The sequence below is a fragment of the Oncorhynchus clarkii genome, chromosome 17, assembly GCF_045791955.1.
Source record: "Oncorhynchus clarkii lewisi isolate Uvic-CL-2024 chromosome 17, UVic_Ocla_1.0, whole genome shotgun sequence".
Lineage (NCBI taxonomy): Eukaryota > Metazoa > Chordata > Actinopteri > Salmoniformes > Salmonidae > Oncorhynchus > Oncorhynchus clarkii.
Window position 1 is genome coordinate 66,385,454 of NC_092163.1, and position 20,209 is coordinate 66,405,662.

At 41.9% G+C, this 20,209-nt stretch overlaps 1 protein-coding gene across 1 annotated transcript in view; it reads right to left on the reverse strand.

The window, feature by feature from the left end:
- Positions 1–20,209, reverse strand: part of LOC139371291 (E3 ubiquitin-protein ligase PDZRN3-B-like) — a 130,739-nt gene that overhangs the window by 101,746 nt on the left and 8,784 nt on the right. Inside the window, exons 2-3 of the mRNA XM_071111589.1 lie at positions 19,346–19,432; positions 16,648–16,755 (exon numbers count right to left, since the gene is read on the reverse strand). Coding sequence (XP_070967690.1) covers positions 16,648–16,755; positions 19,346–19,432 — 195 coding nt within the window. The remainder of the gene's footprint in view (positions 1–16,647; positions 16,756–19,345; positions 19,433–20,209) is intronic.

Genomic DNA, 20,209 nt, shown 5'->3' on the forward strand with positions numbered 1-20,209 from the left:
TGAAAAATTCATTTCGTGCTCTACCTTAGTCACTAGGCTAGGTAATGCTTTCAACAAAAGTTAGGAAACCATGGCACATTTGGTTCAGATCAGTGGGGTCACGACCTACACAGGGTTTATTTGGACCTTTACACCAAAACAATCACAGGGCTCGCTTTCTCCTGTGATAGACATTAACAGTCTGGAACCACTTCTCTTTGACTAAATGAAGTGACTTTGTGTTTGCCCGTAGTGCTGCAGGCCACAGAGGTACTGTTCACGCTGGTCTGCCTATTCTGTAACTTTCACCTTCCATCTCAAAACCCACAACTCCTGTGTCACTGTGGCTAACTATGCCAAATCCATTTAGACACCATGACAGACACAAATAAATGTTTTCATATTTCCCAGATAATAAACATTGAGCATGGTCTGGTTGTTATCGTAGAAGGGCCATAAGCCCCAAAATAAAGGGCCTTGTGTAAGATCCGGTGTAGTGTGTATGGAAACCTAGTCCAGCAGCTGCTGGCCTGATATAGCACGGCTGGAGAGGAGAGGAAAGGAAAGTAGACCCTTAAAATCTGTCGTCGTGTTCATGCCATGATCTAAGGCCAAAGGAACAGTGGGGAATGATTATTTTCGACTTCTCTACTTGACAAAATATGAGGAACTAAAGAGTCACAGTAGACATGCCTACACTTATACACACGTTACCATGTTTTTGGTTGGCTTGTTTTCTTGCTTGTTTTCTAACATACAGTGAATGCCATCTCTCTCAATCCTTGAATTGCTGGAGTACATAGTATAAGTAACCTTAAATGAATCTTCCTGTTTAACACTAGAACCACCATAGGCCAACGGCCCCTGACGTTTGATTCAGTAAATAAATAAATAAAATGCTTCTTCTCTGACTTTTCCTAAATGTTTGTATTTTACACTGCTCATTTGCCAGAATTTTGAAATCCCAAAACAGGAAAGTATTTAGAGCCTTTCTACCAGTTTGTTTTTCACACCTATTCTTAACTTAACATGCCAAGACAATGTGCTGTAGGGCGTTGGTACCCAGCCAGGCACTAATGGGTCTCTTTCTCCTCACTGAATGAATGACAAATGGACGAACTGCCGATAATTGTGCACCTTATTTCACAATTTAATTTAGATTACGCCTAACTGAATGTTAAGGTGGGTGAAGAGGTTGATTTAATTTCTAAAGACAATTGTGTCATTATGAGTTTGTGTTATGCCGATTTTTCAGTAGCAAATAATTTGACCACGTGCCTTGCAGTTTGATACCGTTCTCTTTTACATTTTACTTACTAAAAAATAAGCAGTTACAGGACTGTATTATTTAATGAAATTCTATTACTAATCAAATGTATTGTAAGGGGCGGCAGGGTAGCCTAGTGGTTAGAGTGTTGCACTAGCAGTTGAAAGGTTGCAAGTTCAAATCCCTGAGCTGACAAGGTACAAATCTGTCGTTCTGCCCCTGAACAAGGCAGTTAACCCACTGTTCCTAGGCTGTCATTGTAAATGAGAATTTGTTCTTAACTGACTTGCCAAGTTAAATAAAGGTAAAAAAAAAAAAAAAAGGGTAACAAAAACATGCTATGTGTTGCAGTAGGCCTAGAATAATGCAAAACATATCCTTGACACTATCCAAGTTGATGAGCGGGAAACAAACAATGCCAGTCAGCCTGCACAGCCGGCCCATCGAAACTACACCTAAACTATACCAAAGCTAATTTCACGCAGCCTATACACAAGATTAAATTGGCAATAATCTGATGAGTGACAATATTAGGCCTATCAGTTATCAAATTGTATATGAAGAGGTGGGCACATACTATATTCTACAAATGCATCGAAAGGAGCATCACTTTATCAAGTAAAATATGTCTATATAGTATCAGAAAGATCATGTTTTGCAGTTTCTATGACATTTACCTTTATCAAATAACTCTCATAATTCAAGCAGCGCTGGCAGTAACTGGAGGCTCACCGCAGATGTGGGGAGGTTTATTTAATATATAACCTACCGTGTCCAACAACAGGACACTCACTCCCTAAATCTGTCCCTCTGTCGGCTGTCTCTCCCTCCACATGCCCACTCTATCCTCTGCTCCCCCGGGGTGATAAACGACCTTACCTCTGCCTGAGGTCCGTTTAATCTCTGTCCCTGACTCTCTGGGTCTCCGTCTCAGATTGGAGGTAGACTCCTGCTCCGAGTGCAGGGCATGGGGCCTGACAGTATTAGATACCACTGTTTTTAGACTCAGTGGGAACCCAGACAGGTAGGCTCAAGAGAGCATTCGGACTCCCACCAAAACCCATGTATTCTGGGTCAACTCACCTCACAGCAGAAGAACATACTTTATCCTATTTCTTTAACCCTTTACACTCGTGGGAATTGGCCTATATGGATAGAGCTAAATTGAAATGTTTCTTACAGAATAAATATGAACAGCATAACCATGGTAGCAATTGAAAGGAAACAGTTTGGAGATAATGGAAAAATCATGTGGGAATCATTTGAAAATCATGTGGGAATCATCTGATAATGGAACAATCAGGTGGGAATCAGTTGAAAAGAGTGTTTGATTGCCAACATGACGAGCTAAGTTATTAAATATGATCTTCCAGTGTTAGGCTTTCACAGGGTAATTCAGAGAAACCGATGGTAATGTTGGTGCTCATAGAAAAGAGTCATGAGTGTATTCAGGTGTGTGTGCAGCGGAAAATGTTCTTCACAATAAACAAACAGACTCGTTCTGTTGAGAACAACCCTGTGTATGACGCCAAGTCATCTTGTAACTGTACATCAAACATAGTGATCTTAAACGTTTACCCTGTATATGACAAATATGAAGTGCACATTTGGACACAGGCAGTATTTACTATAATCCTCAACATCTCATCTTTCAAAATACATAGAGTCATCTTCATTTTCAGCATTTCCCATTTGCAAAAGTTGCTCAATTACCGGGAGGGATGGGGGCAAATTCTTGTCGTGCGGTGCTCAAGTTCAGAACGACTGTCAGTCAAAACCCATACAGTGCTGTGAAGTGCAGAGCCTGAACTCTGATGTCATGTATAGCATGTTACTGTACTGCCGCTACGTTCCAATTTAGGGGCTTATTAGTACCCAAATGTTCCATTTTCAACCCGTATATGGGTACGAGGGTAGAGGGCGCTGCTTCATTCTCCTCAGGAAATAGCAGAGCAGATTGTAATGGAGAATGGATTCATTCAAATGTCAGTAAAAGAAAGAGACGTCTTTAAAAGAGAACCTGAGGAGGCCTTGCTTGCCGTGCCATTAGTTGATAGACAGAAGGTGAAAAATGTAGCAGTTCAGTCCACAATGGCTCATTGTTTAACGCCATGCCAGTCCTAGCTGGACAATGTGCTTGAATTACACCATCTTTTTTTCATTTCCACACTGTATATGTGAGTGTGAAACAGATTGGTAGGGAGAGATGGTGAGATTCAGAAAAATAGGGACAGACTTAATAGATTCTTTAAGAGTGATATGGTTGCACACACTAAATCAAGTTAACAATGGAATGTTTCTAGAGAGTAGCTGTGCCAAGCAGAGATTCAGTAAATAACTATAACAGTGTAATATTCCATAAAGTAAATACTTTGGGCTGTACATATATTTGAAACAGCAGATGGTTCATCAAGAAAGACTAATCTGTGACGCCCTCAAAGCCTTTAACTAACACTGTATGACAGTTAGCAGTTGGTTTAACACAACACTGACCCTTTAAACACACATACCAGACTAGTGTGTGGTTACATTGACCGTGGCTTTGCTTCAATTATGTTCTCCAACATCTCATAATGACTAACAGACATTTTTCTTGATTAAACAACGATACATGACAAGCAGCATCAGCAAACACATCAAGGATGTGTAATGCTCTCCTTCACGAGAGAGAGAGAATAGTTCTACTCTACATTGACAGTGAAGGGAGAACGTTGATTCCTGCTTCAGGCTTCCTCATCCGCATACAGAAGAGACATGAGTGGAGCGAGGAGGTATTTTGAGGGAGGTGCCCGCAGCCTGGCCCCACTCCCACGCCACGTGTGTGTGTTCCTCCACTGCTTCCTCGATGTGGCAGTTCTGGCAATTTCTCTGTCTCTTTTTAAAGAAAGAGGAAGTTTTGAATCAGACAGAAAGGTAAAACTTGAAAGCGAAACATCTCTCACAGAAGAACGAGAGAAAGGCAAAACCAGCATAACACAAGACTATGAACCAAGCCTTTCTAACAATGTTTTTCCATTTAGACACATTTGCATCAGAAAGGCGCGCAGCGGCCACCAGTTCTACTTTGTTGGCAAGTGAAAGGGAGGCCATCTAAAACCCTTGTGAAGAGACGCTGACGAGGGTGGGAGCAGTAGAATTCTAAAGCGGTCCATGTTGTCAGGATTAGCGATTGGAAGAGAGCATTTTACAATGGAGGCCAGGCTGCCACCGTGAAGCCTTGAATCATAACTGTCTGCCTGTCCAACCTCCCTGCCACCCTTTGTGCTGCGCCAAAGCATCCTGGGATACCACTTCAGCCTCCAATGACACGTTGTGACCCATCCACTGTCTAGACAGGGTACAGCCTAATGGGATGTAAAAGCAGGTCTCTTTAAGATGTACTGTAAATGGTTGAGCATGTTTTCTGCGTGAATGGTACAGTCGTTGATTTCTGTAAAGAAACATCTGCAAGGTGATGTACAGTATTCCAATTAGCTCAGATATCACCCAACATCTGCCAGTCGGAAGAGGGAGATTGACCTGCAGTAAATTGATGTCAACCCTTAGTGTTCTTCCGCGTAAATAAAATCTGTAAAGGACATTACAAAGCAAAATAAACAATACAGTAACATCTATTGGCACTAACCAGGGAGAGATAAGAACGTTTTCAAAAGGAAAAGTGAGTTTGAGTAACCGAGCACTTCAGACAGAAGTCTGACTGCAGTACAGGGAGGAAGACAGAGCTTTTATGGGGTCTTTGTTATACTCTGCACGAAGAGTTTCCTGCCATGAATTTCAGCATATACATTATAGTTCAACAGTATAATGTACATGATTAAAGTGCTGGTGAAGAATGGAAAATCAATTTAACACTCACAGCTTACAAGAGCCTGGCTATAAAAAGTTTCCATTTGAAGAGAGCACACTCAATCCCCTCTCATTCTGTATATGATTTATGATAGTAAATGAGAGGTCTGTAGAGCTGGACATCTATAGATATAGCCTGCTGAAGGGACTGATGTTGGAACATGAAGTCACTGTTGAAATGTTGAACAAACTGTTCAAATTACAGTATGGCCATTTGAATAGGAACAGCCACATGCACACATGCACACGCGCAGCGTCTGAAGCCAACTTTAGAAAAGATGATCCAGGAAATATCCAGGAAGTAAACCAGGAATGTACTTCCATGTATCACCATAATGCTGGACTGTCATAAAAAACTCCCACGTATCATATTAGGAAAAGATACTTATCTTGTTCCATCAGTTAAACTCCATATTTGGAAGGCTCCAGTCCCATAAAATGATGATTATTTTACAAATAAAAAAGCCTACACCCAAACTGTCCAGCCCAAACCACATGCATGTCAGCATTATGTGTGATTTATCCTAAAGTGTTCAGCTGTGGGTTAGCAGCACTAGCTGCCTCGGCCAAATTTTACTTCATGGATAATTTCTTACAATCACCAGTCCTCCCTGACTTTTTTATTTGACATAATACACAGATGAAATCATAGAAACAACTGTGGTTCAGACTCTGGGCTTTTTTGGTAAGGAAATCAATCACAGTAGAATTAGCTGGAGGACAGTGGAGCGTGAAGCTGGCCAAGCTGGTGCCTGCCGAGCCCAAAGAGAGCACTCCGAATGGGCAGTGATTAACGTACAGCAGTCAGGAAACATTTCAGAGGGGCACCAGGAGGAAACAACGGGCCATTACAGCACCAACAAGGGTCTGTTAATCAGCCTATTAGCGTTTAATTGAGGGTAGTTAATTAGGGAGACAGTGGGCAGTCCACAGGGGGAGGAGGGGTTGGGGTCGGGGGCTGACAGGGAGAGCAGCTGGTGCAGGGCCACCTCAGCCTATTGTCACTGAGCCATTTACACAAGCCCAGAGATTGATTGGCAGGAAAATTAGCCTTAATTACACCTGTCTATTACTGTCCCTAAAACCTTTTAGGGCCCTAAAATTAACAGAGGGAATGAGTTCTATGAATAAAGAGAGACTGTTGTCAGAGCAAAAGCAAACACATTTATAGTAGGTCAAACATTGAGTCTCCATGAAAATCATCAACCGCCGACTCTGCTTTGAGGAAGGGATGCTGTTCAGACGGAGAGGAAAATACGATATTTTTGTGTGTGGCATTGGCATACAGTGGTGGTGCAGATGAAGAGAAGCGGCGGGCCCCACGAGGTGACAGTTCACCTCATACCGTCTTAGGGTTGTATATGTAATCACTCCACAGCTTAAAAAATATATTTTGCTCTCTTTTCCATACGGAGAAGGAAAAACAAAAATGTGCCTTGTGCCTGTTCCTTACTGTGCGCCCTGCACAGCGCAGCGGCCACTACCAGAAGCTGATTATGGCCTCTTTAAAAGTTAGATTTGATTTAATGTCCTGCCTTAGATGAGCCAAAGAGGCTCGGAATGTGCCTCCCTGTGCTGGGCAGCATGGGGCTGAGACTGGCCTGCCTGCACTGAGCAGGGAGCGAGCGACTAAGAGAGAAACAGAGAGTGAGAGAGAGAGCAAGAGACCGAGAGAGAGGAGCCGGCCGACTGCACGGGGGCCTGAGTCCAATAAAGGCCTTGACAAAGGCCTGCTTCTTGTCTCGGGATGCCAAACAACATGTGATCCCCCTTAGGGAAATAACTGCCATTTCTGTTCCTTACAGCCTCCGGGTCAGAAATAACGCCTGTCTTGTCCAAGATGCCATGTGCTGTGACAACTTATTAGCGACAATCAGGATGGACTGCCCACGCCATGCTGTCGGACCTGGCATTCTGTCCCTCTCAGGGGGAAAAAATTAATAAATTATTTAACCTTTATTTAGCGGGAGAGTTCATCTCATTCTAGTCAAGTGACGAAAATCCCTAAATCCTTTTAACCCAAGTTTGAAAGGTTCACTCATTTTTTGAAATACATTTTCTGTCACACCCTGACCATGGAGAGCCCTTGGTTCTCTATGGTATAGTAGGTCAGGGCGTGACTAGGGGGTGTTTTAGGTTTATGGTATGGTTCCCAATTAGAGGCAGCTGAGGTTCGTTGTCTCTAATTGGGGATCATACTGAAGGGTTCCCTGTTTCCACCTGCTGTGTGGGATATTGTTTTGAGTTAGTGTATGTAGCGCTGCTGATGTTGCGGTTCGTTGGTTCTTTTTGTTTGGAAGTTTCGCTTAAACAAATATGTGGAACTTTAATCACGCTGCGCCTTGGTCCGTCTCTCCACACAACCGTGACAGTTTCAGGTAACATACAAAACCCCTGAGCCGACTCAGTGAAAAATCTGTCAATGTTCCTTTGAGCAAGGCACTCAACTAATTTCTCCTGTAAATCGCTCTGGATAAGTGTCTGCTAAATGACCAGTGTAAAATGTAAGTGGGAGAAATGCTAACAGGACTTCAGACAGAATTAGGCCTCATCAACATGCACGCTTTGTTTCTTCCACAACTCCCTAAACAATTCTACCAGCCACCATTCACAACTCCTGGCCAGGCAGTCAGGCTGCCATTTAGCACCGGGAAGGTCTGGCTGGTGAGTCGCCACTAAAATAGCTCTGGGGAGTTAAGTGGTGCACCGTGAGTAACCTTACAGCAAAGCGGTCACATGGTGATAAGGAAGGACTGCTCTGGCGTGACCAACAAAATTCCAGACCTTGAACGAAGGTGTCACCTCCCCACTCTAACCGGACTAGGTCACGTAACTGTCTAAATGAATAGCATTCTGTTTTCTAGTCACCTATCCTTCAAACAATCTTGATTTGGGATTTTAAGCGGGTACAACAAGGCAGTCAGTAGATAGCCAAAGTAAAATGTTACCTTGATGTCTTGGCAATTGTCAGCTGTAGCAGTTAACATATTTCAACAGTCTTGTGATACACTATTTTTATTAATGTTGAAATGTTTATCATAGCATATCAGACATGTGGTCATTAGCAGATACATTTTTCAACCAGTCCTCCCCGGTCCCCATGCACTTCCAAGCAAGTTAGAAAAACAAGTAATTGCAAGTGAATTCATATGTCATATGTTATGCTATGTTTGTTGTGTAGAAACAAATGACAGGCTTTTACATTCTATTCAGGGTGGCTAGTCAACCCATCATCGAACTGGAGAGTCACTATTGTAACAACAAGCCTACATTATGCCTGAAGGAGAGCATCACATGCATTTCTGGGGAAAAACTCAAAAGCACATTCCTTAAATCAGTACCATACGACAGTGACCTAAATAAAATACAGTTGATTACACCCTGGGACGGACATTTACAGGAGATGCGGCACAAAGTTGTTTTACTGCTGCTAAACTATCTCACAGCCTTAGCTTGAGCCTTTACTTCAAATGCTACAGAAGAAACAGGGCCAGAGAGAGAGAAAGACACCAAGCAAGTAAAAACAATGACAACACTAAAGACTATTATTCTGACATTAGACAGGCTTTAGCAGGACTCCACAGCCCTGTGAGTCTTGACTACAGCTTACATTGCTGCCACAATTAAAGTTGGACACATATCTGCTGGCAATGACACATGGCCTCTCAAGACTACAACTGGTTTCTCCTCAATGTCAGTTTAGTTTAAAGTAGTTGTTGTTTTTCAACCTTCATGACCTGAGAGTGTTTACAGAGGATTTACAAGGTGACATTTACAACTGAAGCCTCAGTGTCCTCGTTCTACTCCCATTCTTGTATTTGGATTCCTACAAAAACAACTCCATTCCCTGAGAGATCAGGAACAGTCATTTTGGGATTGTGACATTGGTTTAGTCCCGCAGACAATGGTGCTAGGATTCAGCATAACATTTGAGGCATGAGTAAACACCCGGAGACATTTCTTAGAGACAAAAACAGTAAAGCACACATTTCCTTGTATAAGCACTAACAATGTGTGGTGTGTCAATGTGAAGATCTAGCCCCGAGAGACTAGGGCTACATGAAATGTGCAGGCAGATGGCTAGGCAACTGTAAAATAAAAAAGAAAAGAGGAAAACATCAAGAGTTAAACATGTTTGAAAACAATTTCTTACATCTACTACAGCATCTCACTTTAAGACAAATGTGAAAATATTGACTAAAGTAAGTCCCCCTGTCGAGATAAGGTACACAACACAGAGCTCTCTTTGCCTATACCGAGCCACATGAGTTTCATTTAAATAAACCTATTTATTAAATCTTCTCAGGCAAACACATCCACTCTGAACCAGATATTTAGCTTGCGGAGAGAGCGAGCGAAAGCAAACACAGATCCAGGTTATGAGAAAATGTGTGTGCTGAACAAGGAGGCATTCATGAGCTGATTCATCCCAGGCTGAAGTATTAGCAGTGCTGCAGAGGAGGGACATCTGCCATCACACTCCCCCACGAAGAGGCTGTTACCGAGGAACAAGCCAGGACCATTTACATTTTAGTCATTTAGCAGACGCTCTTATCCAGAGCGACTTGCAGAAGCGATTAGGGTTAAGTGCCTTGCTCAAGGGCACATCGACAGATTTTTCAATTAGCGATTCAAAACAGTGACCTTTCGGTTACTGGCCAATGCTCTTAACCACTAGGCTACCTGCGCCCCATCCATGTATACTTTCTGGAACGAAAACCGTCACAGGGGGAAGATGGAACACCACACCATGTGTTTTCCTATGAAAGAATTGACCCCAGTGCTTTTGCCTCCTCAGTTGAACTTGTTATTATGTCGTAGTTCCACATGTTATGTAAATGGCTCCAAATAGGCCAGCTGATCCCCGCAGCAAGGCAAGGCTCTGGGTTTTTTTTGTGATGCATGAATGGTGATCCACATTATCTGCTTTTAGATTATCTACTTTCATATGGTGTTCATTAAAAAAAGGGCTTTCATTTCCAAAGGCAATGGAAATGGTAGGAGGGTGTTGTTGGTGGTGATGAGTAAGCACTAAAGTTGTTGGATCTCACATCTCTCTTGTGCAGGCCCAACTGTAAAGGGGATAGGGACAATGAAATCAGAATGGTAAAAGCATGATAAGTGACACCCTGATGTCTGTCATGTCAGCCAGTCCTTTGAGAATCTGAGCAGAAAGTCAAGCCAAAACTATCACAATACAACCAGAATGCTACATACCATGTGGATTTGGACGAATACTTTCCAGACTTAAACGAGATCTTCAACTTACACATAGCCTACATACCAATATGCCAGGAAATTAATAAATTAAACCTTAATTTAACATAGCAAGTCAGTCAGTTAAGAACAAATTCCTATTTACAATGACAGCCTAATGGGGAACAGTGGGTTAATTGTCTTCTTCAGGGGCAGAAAGACTGAATTTTCCCTTGTCAGTTCAATGCTCTAACCACTAGGCTACCTGCCACCCCCCCATAAATGTGCCACATCCACAAACAACCATTCAAAATGAATCACGTTGCATCCAACTTTAAAGTAGAGAAAAGTAGCACTAAAGAAAGAAAAGCACTGCCAGAAGAGTTGTGGGAGAGACGAGGCAGTACTGGGAGGGTTCCGGTGGCACAGGTTTAAAAATGCATGCTCCAGCTGTGCACAGGGCTCTACATAGCGAGCAGAGCAGGATGAGGCTACAGGCTGTTGGTTTAGCCACACAGGGTTGGGAGTACAGTACACGGAACTGCCGGTGGGTTCTTGCTATTCATTTTCCCCCTCAGTTCATCACTTGGTCCCACTGAGACCTCAATCCCCCCAGGTAGGAAACAAAACTGAACTATTGTGCCTTATAAAATATGAAAGAGTACTTTTTTCTGCTTAGCTGTAACAAAGAGGATTGTTGAGATTGAGAAACTTAAACCACCTCTATCAGATTCCCTATCAAATGAAAAGCACCCAGGGATACAGCAACCATGCACCGTCAGTGTACACAATGAGTATTATTAATTGGATCGGTTTGGTTTCTCGTCTTGTCCTGAGGTTCTACATGTCCTTGTTCTCCTAATGCTCTACCCACTCCTCTCTGTGACTTCTCCCCCATTAGGTCAAAGACAATACAGAGACAAAAACACCAATGTGGCTCCAATATCGTCCTTAAGCTAAATCTGCTTTCTTTTAATTGATAAAAGATGGATGGCTATTACAGTGCCTTGCGAAAGTATTCGGCCCCCTTGAACTTTGCGACCTTTTGCCACATTTCAGGCTTCAAACATAAAGATATAAAACTGTATTTTTTTGTGAAGAATCAACAACAAGTGGGACACAATCATGAAGTGGAACGACATTTATTGGATATTTCAAACTTTTTTAACAAATCAAAAACTGAAAAATTGGGCGTGCAAAATTATTCAGCCCCCTTAAGTTAATACTTTGTAGCGCTACCTTTTGCTGCGATTACAGCTGTAAGTTGCTTGGGGTATGTCTCTATCAGTTTTGCACATCGAGAGACTGACATTTTTTCCCATTCCTCCTTGCAAAACAGCTCGAGCTCAGTGAGGTTGGATGGAGAGCATTTGTGAACAGCAGTTTTCAGTTCTTTCCACATATTCTGGATTGGATTCAGGTCTGGACTTTGACTTGGCCATTCTAACACCTGGATATGTTTATTTTTGAACCATTCCATTGTAGATTTTGATTTATGTTTTGGATCATTGTCTTGTTGGAAGACAAATCTCCGTCCCAGTCTCAGGTCTTTTGCAGACTCCATCAGGTTTTCTTCCAGAATGGTCCTGTATTTGGCTCCATCCATCTTCCCATCAATTTTAACTATCTTCCCTGTCCCTGCTGAAGAAAAGCAGGCCCAAACCATGATGCTGCCACCACCATGTTTGACAGTGGGGATGGTGTGTTCAGGGTGATGAGCTGTGTTGCTTTTACGCCAAACATACGTTTTGCATTGTTGCCAAAAAGTTCAATTTTGGTTTCATCTGACCAGAGCACCTTCTTCCACATGTTTGGTGTGTCTCCCAGGTGGCTTGTGGCAAACTTTAAACGACACTTTTTATGGATATCTTTAAGAAATGGCTTTCTTCTTGCCACTCTTCCATAAAGGCCAGATTTGTGCAATATACGACTGATTGTTGTCCTATGGACAGAGTCTCCCACCTCAGCTGTAGATCTCTGCAGTTCATCCAGAGTGATCATGGGCCTCTTGGCTGCATCTCTGATCAGTCTTCTCCTTGTATGAGCTGAAAGTTTAGAGGGACGGCCAGGTCTTGGTAGATTTGCAGTGGTCTGATACTCCTTCCATTTCAATATTATCGCTTGCACAGTGCTCCTTGGGATGTTTAAAGCTTGGGAAATCTTTTTGTATCCAAATCCGGCTTTAAACTTCTTCACAACAGTATCTCGGACCTGCCTGGTGTGTTCCTTGTTCTTCATGATGCTCTCTGCGCTTTTAACGGGCCTCTGAGACTATCACAGTGCAGGTGCATTTATACGGAGACTTGATTACACACAGGTGGATTGTATTTATCATCATTAGTCATTTAGGTCAACATTGGATCATTCAGAGATCCTCACTGAACTTCTGGAGAGAGTTTGCTGCACTGAAAGTAAAGGGGCTGAATAATTTTGCACGCCCAATTTTTCAGTTTTTGATTTGTTAAAAAAGTTTGAAATATCCAATAAATGTCGTTCCACTTCATGATTGTGTCCCACTTGTTGTTGATTCTTCACAAAAAAATACAGTTTTATATCTTTATGTTTGAAGCCTGAAATGTGGCAAAAGGTCGCAAAGTTCAAGGGGGCCGAATACTTTCTCAAGGCACTGTAACTGAGCATAGCAGGATCCTGTAGAGGTGTTCTCAGATAGCTCAGTACACTGATTCCACCTGGTAACACACACACACACACACACACACACACACACACACACACACACACACACACACACACACACACACACACAGCACATGAACAAATCTCTCCTTACAGAACAGGCAACAAGGCCACTTGGAGGCACCATAGGTCTTAGTCACTAGGCACCGAACTGCTGTCGGTTTTGGTGGCTTAAATCTGCCTATTGTCAAGGGATCTTATGATATATCTTAATGAACAGTGGGAATTCAGCCACTTGTTACTGCTGCTTGAAGTGGTTACTGTTGAGGGATAGGTTGTTGTACAGTATCTGTATGCATGTCAATACCAAGGATCTGGTTAGAGGGATGCATTGTAACTACAAATCTGAGCATGTAGCTTACATTTTTGCTCAAATCTCCCATTTATCAAGTATCAATGCTTACTTAATGCGAAAGTGTGATGCTTGCTCAGAACTCAGAACGTATCTTAGAGTAAGTGGAAGAACTACAGGACAGAAACTACTATTATCAATGTAGTCTTGATGCATACTTAAAAAAAACATATTTCAATGGATAAACACAAACATCTAGTCATTGCTCTGAAAATATGCAGCTGAGGTCTGACAAAGACGGCTGTAGGGAAACATGTGTCATCTTGCGGCTTACATGTATTGATCCCATCTTTACTAATGCTGTAGACATTTGCTTGAAAGCAGTATCCAGATCCATCGGATGTAGTGATCACAAAATAGTAGCCATATCTTGGAAAACCAAAGTCCCAAAGGCTGGGCCTAATATAGTGTATAAGAAGTTTTGTAGTGATTCCAATGTTAAAAGAATATCTGTTGGTCTGTGGTGTGTAATGAGAAGCAAACAGACACTGCAATTGACACATTTATGAAATTGCTTATTCCAATTGCTAATAAGAATGCATCCATTAAGAAAATGATTGTAAAAACTTAAATCCCCGTGGATTGATGAGGAATGGTATGGTTGAGAGGGATGAGGCAAAATAAATGGCAAATAAGTCTGGCTGCATAACCGATTGGCAAACTTATTGAAAATTGAGAAATCATTTGACTAAACTGAATAAAAATAAGAAGAAAATACACCATGCAACAAAGATAAATGAAAAAGAATGATAGTAAAAAGCTTTGGAGCACCTTAAATTAAATTATTGGAAAAAAGGCAAACTCAGCTCCATCATTCATTGAATCAGATGGCTCATTCACCACAAAACCAATGGATATTGCCAACTACTTTAATGATTTTTTCATTGGCAAGATTAGCAACTTAGGCATGACATGCCAGCAACAAATGCTGACACTACACATCCAAGTATATCTGACCAAATCATGAAAGACAAGCATTGTAATTTTAAATTCCGTAAAGTTAGTGTGGAAGAGGTGAAAAAATGATTGTTGTCTATCAACAATGACAAGCCACCAGGGTCTGACAACTTGGATGGGTAATTACTGAGGATAATAGCAGATGATGTTGCCACTCCTATGTGCCATATTTTCCATTTAAGCCTACTAGAATGTGTGTGCCCCCAGGCTTGGAGGGAAGCAAAGGTCATTCCGCTACCTAAGAATAGTAAAGCCCCTTTACTGGCTCAAATAGCACACCAATCCTGTTACCAACCCTTAGTAAACTTTGGGGAAAAAAATGCATTTGACCAGATACAATGCCATTTTACAGTAAACTAATTTACAAACTTGCAGCATGCTTATAGAGAAGGACATTCAACAAGCACAGCACTTACACAAATTACTGATGATTGGCTGAGAGAAATTGATGATAAGATTGTGCGGGCTGTTTTGTTTGACTTCAGTGCAGCTTTTGACATTATTGATCATAGTCTGCTGCTGTCAAAACGTATGTGTTATGGCTTTAAACCCTCTGCTATTGTGGATAAAGAGTTACCTGTCTAACAGAACACAGAAGGTATTATTTAATGGAAGCCTCTCCAACATAATCCAGGTAGAATCAGGAATTCCCCAAGGCAGCTGTTTTGGCCCATTTACTTTTTCAATCTTTACAAATGAATTGCCACTGGCTTTGAGGAAAGCCAGAGTATCTATGTATGCGGATGACTGAACACTATACGTGTCAGCGACTGAAATGACTGCAACACATAAAGAGTTGCAGTTAGTTTCAGAGTGGGTGGCAAGGAATAATTCGTCCTAAATATTTCTAAAACTAAAAGCATTGAATTTGGGACACATCATTCACTAAACCCTAAACCTCAACTAAATCTTATAATAAATAATGTGGGAATTGAGTTGATTAAACTGCTTGGAGTTACCCTGGATTGTAAACTGTCATGGTCAAAACATATTGATATAACAGTAGCTAAGATGGGGAGAAGTATGTCCATGATAAGGCACTTGACAGCACTGTCAACAAGGCAGGTCCTACAGGCCTTAGTTTTGTCGCACCTGGACTACTGTTCAGTCGTGGTCAGGTGACACAAAAACGGACTTAAGAAAATTGCAATTGGTTCAGAACAGGGCAGCACGGCTGGCCCTTGGATGTACACAGAGAGTTAATATTAATAATATGCATGTCAATCTTTCCTGGCTCAAAGTGGAGGAGAGATTGACTTCATCACTACTTCTGATAATACCTTATGAGAGTTGAATGCATTGAGCTATCTGTTTGAACTACTGGCGCACACTACTGGCGCACAACTCGGATACCCATGCATACCCCACAAGCCATTTCACAAGAGGTCTCTTCACAGTCCCCACGTCCACAGACTATGGAAGGCGCACAGTGCTACATAGAGCCATGACTACATGGAACTCTATTTCACATCAAGTAACTCATGCAAGCAGTACAATTAGATTAAAAAAACACATTATGGAACAACAGGGACTGTGAAGCAACACAAACATAGGCACAGACACATACATACACACACGATAACATACATACTATACACACACGTACAAATGGATTTTGTACTGTAAATATGAGGTAGTGGTAGAGTAGCAGCCTGAGGGCACACAGTCTGTGAATGTATTGTCATGTTTTTAAAATTGTATAAACTGCCTTAATTTTGCTGGACCCAAGGAAGAGTAGCTAATGGGGATCGATAATAAATACAAATACAGTAATGCACAGTTAAACTTAACATCTGAGTTGCATGCATCCTTTGTGACAACCTCTAGTTCACACTATAAAATAAAAAATGTTGATGTTGGTTTTCTGTACACGCTTAAAAGTGACCCGCGGGAGCACATGACCTTTACACAGTGAGATTTTGTATGAAGGCGAGAGGATGCTGCTCCACAGCAGGTCTGTCAGAAGGAATTCGTCAGCTAGTCAGTAAACGAGTGCCTCTTTTGAGCAGCTATGAGCAAACATAGAGAGACAGCCTGGGCTCAGGTTGGTCTAACTCTATTTACAGTGATGTCTCACTAAAAGTCTTAATGATTACCATAAGAGACATTTGCTGCATGTAACTTCTGCAAATATAGTCAAAGTTGTTTAGCAATGTTTATCTGTTACTGTCTGTATTTTTTTTTTAAACATTCCTGGTTTTGATCGTTTATCACCATCAGACTATCTGTTGCTTTATTTCTTAGCATGGAGAAAATGGACACATGCTAAGTGCTGTGCTAAATGCCCCAGAAGCTACCTCACCTCCTGGTTCTTGGCCTTCACACGAAACGGTACAGAAGGTCAGTCACATACCTCCATTATTCTGTCGTGGATCTGAAGGCCTCCCTCCTTGTCTGTTGGTCCCTTCTCAACGATCTTGGATACAAAAATTCCTTCATTCGAAGTGCCTTCATGGTCGTCCTGTGGCGAAAAAACTGCCATGTTAATGACCCATTTCTGATCATCTCAGATAACACATTGATGAAATTGATTAAGAAATAGTTGTAACTATTGAAGATGATTACATAAAAATATTTAATTACAATACATGCTAATTTACTTTAAAATATTCAGCAAAAATAATATCTTTAAAATATTAAACAAGTCTCTTGCTAAATCTGCCTAACCTACTTTCAAAAGTCCTGAGGACATTATGCAGACAATTCAAAATGGTTTTCCCATTACCCATTCCCACCAATCAGGGTCAGAGACACCCTGCCGGTCTTTACATGTGAACGCAACTGCAGTCATCAACGCAGCCTTGTTAACCCAGCGATTAACCGCAGGGCTCAACAGCCTGTAGTGACTGGCAAGTGGTTGCAGGTGCACATTACACAGGGCTTAATGTTGGGCTCCACAGAGCCCCAGTGCCAAAATGCCTGCCAGTTGACATGTTTCCTAGGGCTGGATAATACAACTCTGACCCAGCCCGTTAGAGGGGCTAAATGTTGAATGGATGTGTTGGAAGGATATGAGTTACTCTGCGTCCATCAGTGAGGCTGTGACCCCTGAGTTGTAAGAGCTACGATTGGCTTAACAAAGCACTGCCAACATCCCTCTCAGCTCTCTCCTAAAACCACATCAAACCAACCCTGTGCCTCTGCCAAGTCGTGCGACAGTGTGCTAAATTTATATGGAATACTTAAAGAAACCTTAGAAGTCAAGGTGTGAATGCTGCAATTCATTATTTCAGGTCTGCTTCCTTTTTTTCCGAGCTCATCACAGCACATTTTTAACTGTGAAACAAACACATTTCCTCCCAAAATGGCACGGATTGCCAAGGGAATGTCACAGCAGGAGAGTGAGAGGACTGATGCTTTGCCATGCATCCCCCTGCCCTGGGGCCACAGTGTGGATAAACTCAGTACTTAGACCCTACAGTGTCTACGAAGGCCAGCCTTTAATCATACTCAGCCTGGTGTCCAACCCAACTCTGTCTCTGAATCGCATCAACACTAGTCAAGGGTGAAAACGCCATTAATCAATCGTTTCTTGTGGAGGATTTGGTGACCTCTTTATGAAGTTATTCTAGCCTTAAAGACAATTTGAGCAAAAGTTGAGTGCATGGGACCCGCTTTTGTAGCACAGGTGGCTGGTGGCACCTTAATTGTGGAGGGCGGGCTCATAGTAATGGCTGGAACGGAGTAAATTGAATGGTATCAAACACATGGTTTCTGTGTTTTAATACCATTCCATTTACACCATTCCAGATATTATTACAAGCTGTCCTCCCCTCACCTGCCTCCTGTGTTTTGTAAGCCCGCAGATCAGTTCCCCAGATGTAAAAATAACAAAGAGCTCTTTTCATTTGATTGCAAAGTGCATATTTCAATGTACATAATGAGCAATAACTCTTCACTGTCAAAACTCTCTTTGGGTTGATGCATGGTTCTGTCAAGGGAACCGGAAAGACCATGGAATTAAGAAAAAATGCTTTCGGTGTTTGGTCCTTTTTATAGTTTCCTGCTGTAAAACGTTTTACTGTAATAATCCATGTCGCCACAGCAAAGTGCGTCACTATAGCAATTTAAATTAACCACAGAACAACAGCCCTGAGTGGAACACTTTGGCACACATTCTTCCCAGCAAAAAAAGACACTGGGAACTGGGACCAGCTTACTCTGTACAGAGATTGAGATGCTCCAAGTATACGAGACCCAGTTCTAACTGAGCTCTGAGCCCAAATTTAAAAAGTATCTGAGTAAGATTGCCAATCTTGGATCAGGTCCCCCTTTCCATATAACTGTATTCATTATTATCTAGAAAGGCAAAACTGATCCTATAGCAGTCCTTCTACTCTAAGAATCTTTGTGAATATGTGCCCTAATCCCAGTTCAGCAGTGATATTCCTTCCCTCTCCTCTCGGGAGCCAATGGCAGACAGTGACACAGCAAACACAGAGGCCATAACAGGTTATCAGCTCAGGGCAGAGGACCCACTTCACAACACGTCTGTTTTTACCATGTCATCATAGTCGCCTCAATTAAAGAGGACAATAGTGTGGGCACAGTCATAATCCTTAATTTGATCCTCATATTAAGTAATTATAAACCACAAATCCGCTAAACCTAACCATTAAACAAACACCATGTGATCTATCCACATAGGCTCAAGAGAGATACTTTTTAATTTGACCTTTTTTTAAACTAGGCAAGTCAGTTAAGAACAAATTATTATTTAGAATGACGGCCTACCCCGGACGATGCTGGGCCAATTGTGCACCACCCTATGGGACTCCCAATCACAGATGAATATGATACAGCCTGGAATCGAACCAGGGACTGTAGTGACACCTCTTGCACTGAGATGCAGTGCCTTTGACTGCTGCTCCACTCGGGAGCCCAAAAAATACTTGCACTGTGTGTGCAAGCTATGTCGGTATTGGGGTAAAACACAAAACTATAGTTAATCGTAGTTCAAGTATTTGCCTCCATTCCTGATTTCCCATATGACACTTGGCTGACCATCAATGAGATAAAACAGTAACCCAGAGATGCCACTTGAAACCTACCGCACATGGTCGTCCTCCCACGATGTTGAAGCCCAGAGAACCTCCCTCCCGATGAAGGATGGCTGTGAGGTTTTTTGTCTCCCCGCCCTGTGTACAGACAGAAAGAGGACAGGAAGTCATTAACAACCCAAATAACAAATACCACTGAATAAAATAAATTATTGAACAAATCATAAAAAATCATCAAATAAAACTCCCTGCAGACAGACATACAGACAGGTAGACAAAGGGCAGGTGCTTATTTTCACTTAAAACAATACAAAAATAACTGAATGAAAGTACTGAACAAATCTATGAAATTGACCTAGAAGTCAATGGAGTATTTGAGGTACGATAGAAATAGCCTCAGGTAAAAGGGCAGACCCCCAAGCTACTCCATACACAGTAAATGGATATGTAAAGGTATCAGCGTAACCAACATGGCTGGTAGCAGGTGGGGAGATCCATCTGTTCTCACATCTTAGTACTTCACTGGTGTGGACTAGAGGTCGACCGATTAATCGTAATGGCTGATTAATTAGGGCCGATTTCAAGTTTTCATAACAATCGGAAATCGGTAATTTTGGACGCCGATTTTTTTTAATTTTTACATCTTTATTTAACTAGGCAAGTCAGTTAAGAACACATTCTTATTTGCAATGACGGCCTAGGAATGGTGGGTTAACTGCCTTGTTCAGGGGCAGAACGACAGATTTTTACCTTGTCAGCTCAGGGATTCAATCGTGCAACCTTATGGTTAACTAGTCCAACGCTCTAACCACCTGCCTCACGAGGAGCGCGCCTGTTACGCGAATGCAGTAAGAAGCCAAGGTAAGTTGCTAGCTAGCATTAAACTTAATCAATCATAATCACTAGTTAACTACA